Genomic DNA, 7834 nt, shown 5'->3' on the forward strand with positions numbered 1-7834 from the left:
ATACAAGTCCATTTGCCATAAATCATTACACAATCATCAGGTCATGAATATTTGTGAATCAACATACATATCACTTTCTTCATGAGTTGTTCTTGATAGAGTATTAAACAGGTAATTACAAATTACTTAATCTACAGCTACTATTGTTGTGCCCCCTCGAGTAAAGTGATACCCCATACTGAATGGTTGATAAATAATCCCTCATCATTTCATGATTATGACAATTACCTACTGAATTTCACAATTAGCAAAATTATTTAATCATAGTCCAAACATTATGTTTCACTTTAGTTGAAGGGGCACAAAACGTGTCACAAATAATCAAGTAATTAATAATTGATGAGCTGTCAGTTGTTTGTGCAACTCAGTGACTGGTTCATAGTTAATCAGGAACAACTCATGAAGAAAGTGGAGAGTATGTTGAATCACAGATATTTATGAACTAATCATTACCTAATGATTCATTAATGTAGTACCTCCCAGTCTGTTCTCTAGTAACTCATCATCTACAATATAATCCTTGATTCAGTTATTCAGGAATTACTCATTAAAAATGCAATACAAGTCGTCTCACTCGCTCCTTAACAGCTACTCACATTTTAGCGTACGTTTTTGGAAAGGGTTTCTTTATGCAGACTGTCTGTCTGTAATAATAAGGAAGAAAACAAATATGAACATTGTGGTTAGAACATGCACAACAGTTTTAATATATGCATGATAATTAAAGAGTAATGATATACATTTTCAAAGGACTTTCATGACATGTATCCACTGCATCTGGGCTTCCACTGATGATCTGACCAGACAAGCAATTATTCAAGAACCCACTAGGTGGCGACACCTTATCAATTAAGTTCCCAGGCGTTTTATTTGGGGACTGTAAACCTTTAAAACATAGAAATTGTTGTATTAATGCAGAAATATCAACATGTTGGTTGTCTCATTGATTTTTGCAGATTATCTTTGTAGTTATCTATTTTATTTTTTTTGTTTTATCAGTATATTTATCTACTCTCACTTCACTATTATTTGCGATCCAGTGTCCTGTTGAACTTAAAATTTAAATATATAGGCTTTTATTTGTCAGTATAATTTTACATTTTCGGCTGCTGCTTTAACAGTATGCCTTCATCAATTTCAGACTGTCCATAAAGTCACAGAGAGGTTTCACAACACAGAAGCTCAATGATTTAACGGCGTCTTAGCATGACATTTACATTTAAGGTGCTTTTGTCCAAAGCGACTTACAGTGATTCATACATACATACGCTGATGGCGGTAGCTGCCATGCAATGTGCTGACCAGCACATCAGCAACAGCTGGGGGGTTCAGTATTTTGGACACTTCGGAATGCACACCAGGGGAATCGAACCCACGACCTTCCAATAACAAGACGCTAGCTCTCCCCCTGAGTCACAGCCGCCCTGAGTGTATTTTACACTGATATGTAAGCTGTAGCACACATAAAAAGAACTACATTACAGTTTAGAATGTCTAAACTCGTCTCATGTTAACTGCTTTCCTATAGTTTTTTTTTTTCTGTTGTGACGTCAGGACCGTCATTGCCATGGAAATAGCCAGTGGAATGCTTGTTACCCAATTCACATTGTTTTTTGTCCTCTCCTCGAACACCGTTCATTCATCCATGCGTGCATTGCTTTCATGTTATTCCTCTTTTACCACGCAAACTGTAAAACATCAGCACACACTTATAAAAGGGGTTTTAGAACAGTTGTTGGCCGGATTCCTTTTCCCAAATCCAAAACACTCATTATTTACCCCTCACACAAACCCACTTTTCCACTGCAAAATCCACCTCTCTCCTAACAGTTATATTTTGTTTTCAGTGTGTGTGTTAATCGTTGCTGAATACAGAAGAGCTTCAATTAAAATCAAATCCAAAACAACAACATGATCAACAGTTTGATTTATTCTGCACTTCATTACATCTTTTGGTTGAGAACTATAAAGTTACACTGGTATGCAAGGAATGTGTACATAAAAGACAAAGCAGCTACATGTGCTGTTGATATTGAGTACATTGTGTCATATTGTTTGTAATGTTAGGTTTCCAGGGTGATTGCCCAGCCAGGAGGTATCCTGGACTGTTTGCAGGGAAGGATCCGGAATCAGGCTGTTTGCTCTGTTAGGCCTGTTGTCTTTCCAGTAAAAACATTCCCACAGTAGGGGCAAGTAGTGCACGCTGAGAGCCAGCAATTTACCACAAGCAGGGCGGATACAGAGCATCCTGCATCCTGGATGCTCGCTACTGCTAAACCTCAACCATGGAGACCCAACATGGGATTACAGGAGCTCTCAAGGCCCCTTATGCCCCACACCGGCCCCCTTACCTCTGTCAGGTTGCATGTGTGGTTTGATTTGGTGTGGTACATTAACTTTGACAACAGGTTTTATTTTCTATGAAAAAAAAAATGATTTGAAGTTATAATCTACCAGTTTGGCAGGCATCATTTTTTTGTTTTGTTTGAAATGTAAATATTTCAAAGTTTTCACATTGTAAAACATTACTAGGAATAAATCTGACTACATGTAACTGAAGTGATTATTTTAATTCTGAGATTCACGATTTACAATTAACTTAAATGGAGTAAACAGCAGCTCTAAACTCCTGCATATGTGCCATTGTAAAAGAATGGCTTGTCTGTCACACAGTGACCTATGACCTCAGGTGTCCATCTCTGGACCTTGGGCTTGCCGTCCTTGCCTTGCCGAACAATCACGGTGCTTCTGGATGCCAGCGAAGGGTCTTCGTCGAAGAAATTGAAGGGTCGGAGGAAAAAGCCAACTGCGTTGCCGGGTGTTGCCGTGTTGGGGATGTCCTCTGAGTGAGGCACATGCAGGAAGCCCACTGTCACCCAGGCAACCAGGTCCTGCACACAGGAGAGTCAACATTATATGAGGTTTTCAGAGTAGGACACATAACAGGTAGTTTTTATCTACTTGAATGTGCAAACAGACCAAAATGTCAGCATTTGTGAATCACCACGATGGTCCTGACCAGAGCAGATGAACAGATTATTTTAGGGAAAAGCAAATATGAACCATTGACGTAACCTCTTAGAAAACACCCTGTTCCTGAAATGTAAACCAAATTTCTAGGGAGCTACATGCAACATCACAAAGGATGGTGTCCATTAGCAAATTAAAAATTTTGTAACAGGAAAGAATTGTGCACCTGTGCACCTTAATCATAACTAACCCTTAAAATTCCAGAAACCATGTAACAAAAATGACAATTGAACCATCGCCTTGGTTGGTGATCAGATGATATTACAAAATCAAATACGTTTCTGGATCCATTTTTCCTCAATGATTTTTAAAGGTAATTTGTACTTGTTGCCAGTTTTCATTAATGTCCTGTGTTGTGAAAATTGTTTTAGATTTAAATGATTCTACCAAACAGTTGAAATAATAGATCTTGGATATTTCAATTGAAGGCTTTTTAGGTCAAAATAATAGTTCACCATTTTGGAAAATAGGTTTTATCTATCACACTTTATAAAGCAATTGTGTGCGAAGTTGTAGCCAATGTTTAGTGATACTTTGTAAATGGTTTATAAATACAGTGTATATCATCAACAACTGATGGTCATAAACCATTACCATTGTTTAATAAGTGGTTTATAAAGTATTTCATTGTTTGTCAACAGTCAAATAACTATTAACTAAAGTGTAGTGACCTATAATTTGAACTTTTTCGGAGTTGTTACCTTAAATGTTAAAAATTTTACCTTATTTTACTTATTTACTTGAATATTTATACCAATCTAATTTCTGTCTGACTTTCACAAATATTGTGGACAAAACGTATGGATTTGTGACGTGTATAAACATGGAATGTAGATGCATCTGGACTGTACCTGGTTCACTATGTCTTCATTGTTGCGGATGTAGTCCTCAAAGGACACTTCAGGTTCCCAGGGGTTGTTCTGGGTGTAAATGCTACTGCTGGTCGCTTCGCTATCTTTATGACGAGTCACAGCCAGAGGATACCTGTAGGGAAGAGTGTTTCATACTCACTCTGTAACTTTGACAGACAACACTGTAAAAAGTGTCATTTGACTGTCAGCTGCACCTCTGTTCCTCCATAAACATAACCATACTTTGATCTGACCAACAAAATTCCAATCAAGAGATTAACCTCCTGAAGCCCACTGATCCTCTGTTGTGTCAGTCATTACAAACTATGTTGTCACCACGATTATGTGTGCAAACTTTCTTAAAATGCATTTATATAGTGGACATTAAAATTCTACAGAAGATACACACATGTCCAGAGATAACATATATGATTGATTTTAAGGGAAATGTGTCTAAGATGATGAGACATTTGTAAGTGTGGCATACATAGAAGATAGTATCTGAGGTTTTAACATTTGTCTCAAGTTATACATGTGTTTTTTTCCAACAACAAAAGGGGTACATTTGTTATTACCTTGACCAACTGATGCCGTTTTCCTCTCTCCAGCCTCTTGGAAGGACACTGTGGGCATGTGAGTTTAACTGAATACGGTAACTCTTCTCGTGCCCCCACTTATTTTTCTCATTGGGGTTCTTAAAGTGCACATAGCGGGGGAACTTTTTGCCAAAGCGAAAAGCTGCAGATCGCTCGGTCTTGTGCTCAGTCCTGTGGAGTTTTGACTGGACGACAAAATTCTGCGGGCTCCAGGGGTTTGTGAAGTTGACAAATTTCAGATCCAACGTCTCAAAGCTGTTCGCTCGACCTGTGTCACAGTGAAGGCAAAGAGGGTTTCAGAAAAGTTATAAGCAGTCTGTTGAGATACTATACAAAGTTTCATGTTTGTATCACAAGTCTTGCTTTTTCTTTTAACTCAGCGTAGAATTAGTAGACAGGTTTAACAAGATTGGGTTATTGTCTATGCATGGCACAGAGCCTATATCATAGATAGCCTTGATCACACATTTCAACAGAACAGTCTCGCAGAATTTATAGGTCAAGATTGGCTCCTTTATGACAGGGTAAAGTCCAGAAAGCCATCCATTTTTATCTCGAAATCAATAAAAAACTTGGTCAAAGCAAAGTTTCTTTGTGCCTTTCTTTCATCTCACTGCACTTCTTTCAAAGCTTCAAATTGAATTCAAAGCTCTCTGAAATGCCGTGGTGTTGAAAGGTGATATACTAATAAACTTTCTTTGCCTTTCCTTCAAAACACACAATATATAAAAGAAAATAAAGGTTGCTTTTCCACTTTTCTTTGAAGACCACATTGCAGGCATTCTGGTTACCCATTGTCTTAAGTCAATATTGGAAGAAAAAACACTGGATTATATTTATGACCAGTGCCAATATTTATGAGATTCACACTTTCTGCAATATGAATATAGAAATGGCTGTATGATCAGCACAGTCTCACACTTAAGCAAATAATAGACCTGCTGATCCACCAGAGAACAACATTGTGAGTTTCAGTTTGCCTAGGTGTGAAAAGTTCACGGGTTTATCAAAGTGCAATACCAGCAGGGGGCGATAATGACAGTGTGTGTATGAATGGTTGTTGCTTCTGATGAGCATCTGGCAACCTTCACTGTAAAACCTAACTAGACACAATAATACTCACCAGCAATATCCAGGTCCACTTTATAATGGATGAGGTGTGTGTGCAGGTTACCAAGCACATAGTTGTATACCCTGGTACCATAGTGAAGTCCATTAGGTGTAAAGAAAGTGGCATGGATGTATCCGGTAGCGCTGACCTTTACCTCCACCACTCCATTCTGATAGAAGAGGAAGTCCCAGATGTAATCATAGTTGTAAACTGTCGAGGTCGTCCGCAACACCAGCACCGTGTTCTCTAGCCCTCCATAGAAGTTGTATCCACCTTGGAAGTTGGAGTTGAAATGTCTTCTCAAAGGCATAGCAGTGGTCATTTCGAAAATGCAGAGTGCGTTTTTGTGGTGCACAGGTTTGTCCGTGTCGTAGTAGTGGTAGAGGTCAACAAAAGTGGCAATTTCTGGACAGTCGATTCCAGGTGCCAGCTCAAAGGTTGAGGTGCCCATTGCCCAGCCAGCATCGATGTACTTTGTTTGCATGGCAGCAGGGGTGTCACCAGCATAGAAGGCAATAGCTTCTTGGAGGCTGATCTCATAGGCAATCCTTTCTCCATTGAAACGGAGGTCAAAGACTTGAAGTCCAGCTGATGAGCGGACTCGGTAGGCAAAAGACCACCCAGCATATTCAACAAAATTGCGGTCAATGTGATAGCGAGGCCCCTGGGGCTCGACAAGCTTTGGCCCATGGATATCAGTGGGAGTGTTGCTCTGACCACGGGGGATGTAGGTGGAGTAGAGGTCATTTTCATCATGATCGGGCAGTTTGATCTTCTCCACACCTCCTGATTCATATTTTTCTACCAGTTCCTCAACACTGTCAAAGTACATGCTGTTGTACCAGACCTTCTCAACAGTCCAATTTTCTGGATCCAGGTCCTTGTGGTTGACCAATACCTCAAACCCAACTGGGTGGATGAAATAACCCTCCACAAACTTTTGCAACATGATCCAGCTAGACCTCTCACCTGGACCCAGCCCACGAGGGGCTATGTCTGAGAACGTCAGGCACCGGTCAGAGCAGTTAGTGAAGGAAAACCCTCCTGTGGTCTCAAACAGGAGCTTGTGCGCTTTAGTGGTGATCTTGGTGAGGATGGCAATGATATGGTCATACTCTACTGCGGTAATAGGTCTCGACTCAAACTGGATAGGCTTATTCCCCTTAAACGTCTTGACTCTGTGGGAATTTGGAGATGGCAGAGGACTCACAATGTACTCAGTGATGTTGGGCTTGGTCTGGTTCCCAAACTGGATGATCACACGGGCTTCACGTGGGGGTTTGGCCTGTCCACGGTCCAGAGCTCTCAGGGCTTCATGCTTCTTTGGCACGTGGAGTTCCATCAGTAGGATGCTGTTCTTCTTCAGAGTCTTGCTGCGAGCATTAGTAAGCTGCATCTCTGGAATACCATGCAGGTAGGCCCGGACAGCTTTCATCTCACGTACAGTGAGGTCTGAAAACATTGGGGCACCATGATGAGCCCACTCTCTTGATCTAGAAGCACTGCAACCAGCCAAGCCAACCAGCAGTAGACAGAGAATCTTCATGGCTGTAACATAAGGAGAAGAAAATATCCAGCATAAAAACGTGAGTGAAGGTGGAAAATCTTTTAATCCAAACGTTTTCTTAGATTTATGCTGTTGATGAAATGAAATCAATGAAATAATTTCTAGAGTAAAACGAGAGTAAATCCTCTACTTGGCTCTCCTTTCCTTCTTCTCTATTTAAAGCCTGATAAGCAATGCTTCCTTATTACCTTAACTCTATTTGCTTTTATGACACAGTCTCCTCTACCTCTCCACGGGAACACAATCAGTGTGTATCAGCCTCTGCTGTAACACACTCACAGTCACCATTGTAATTCTCTATACTCTATCTCTCTGCACTGTTTGTGCTGCACATTTATGAGATAGAAAAGCATCAAGTTCTCAATGCAATTTGTCACATTGTTCAGGATTCATTTGATTGTATGAAATGCTTGCATAATAGTATTGTTGTAATATGATACATGGTGTACTGACTATGGAGTAGTTGAGAAACACTTTCAGCTCTACATCAGGAAAAAGAAAGAAACCAAGCTACTGTACCTGCAGTTGTCCTCCTGCTTCAAGCACTTTGTGAAACTAGTTCGATCAGTCCGGTCGTTCGGCTTCACCCAATGAAGAAAACTCTCTAACGTAAACAAGGATCAATGGACTGCTGCTTATGTTTAACCTCCTACTTTGCAGTGACGGAGGCTGATTGGCC

General features: G+C 40.2%; 1 protein-coding gene across 1 annotated transcript; it reads right to left on the reverse strand.

Moving 5' to 3' along the window:
• Positions 1-1911: 1911 nt before the first annotated feature.
• aoc1 (amine oxidase copper containing 1) lies at positions 1912-7834 on the reverse strand. Its single transcript, XM_030397611.1, has 5 exons — positions 7675-7834; positions 5601-7136; positions 4457-4745; positions 3882-4014; positions 1912-2891 (listed from the first exon to the last, which is right to left on the reverse strand). Exons 2-5 carry the CDS (start codon positions 7132-7134, stop codon positions 2622-2624), a joined length of 2226 nt encoding a protein of 741 aa, XP_030253471.1. The 5' UTR covers positions 7135-7136; positions 7675-7834; the 3' UTR covers positions 1912-2621.

The sequence above is a fragment of the Sparus aurata genome, chromosome 19 (genome assembly GCF_900880675.1).
Source record: "Sparus aurata chromosome 19, fSpaAur1.1, whole genome shotgun sequence".
Lineage (NCBI taxonomy): Eukaryota > Metazoa > Chordata > Actinopteri > Spariformes > Sparidae > Sparus > Sparus aurata.

Bases quoted from the DNA above. Each gene is read 5' to 3' on its own strand.
- aoc1 (XM_030397611.1), bottom strand. From the start codon at position 7,134: ATGAAGATTCTCTGTCTACTGCTGGTTGGCTTGGCTGGTTGCAGTGCT. The intron at 4,015-4,456 runs GTAATAACAAAT...TCTTCCCTACAG, and splicing joins AACGGCATCAGTTGGTCAAG to GTATCCTCTGGCTGTGACTC. The intron at 2,892-3,881 runs GTACAGTCCAGA...TCCTGTGTGCAG, and splicing joins ATGAAGACATAGTGAACCAG to GACCTGGTTGCCTGGGTGAC.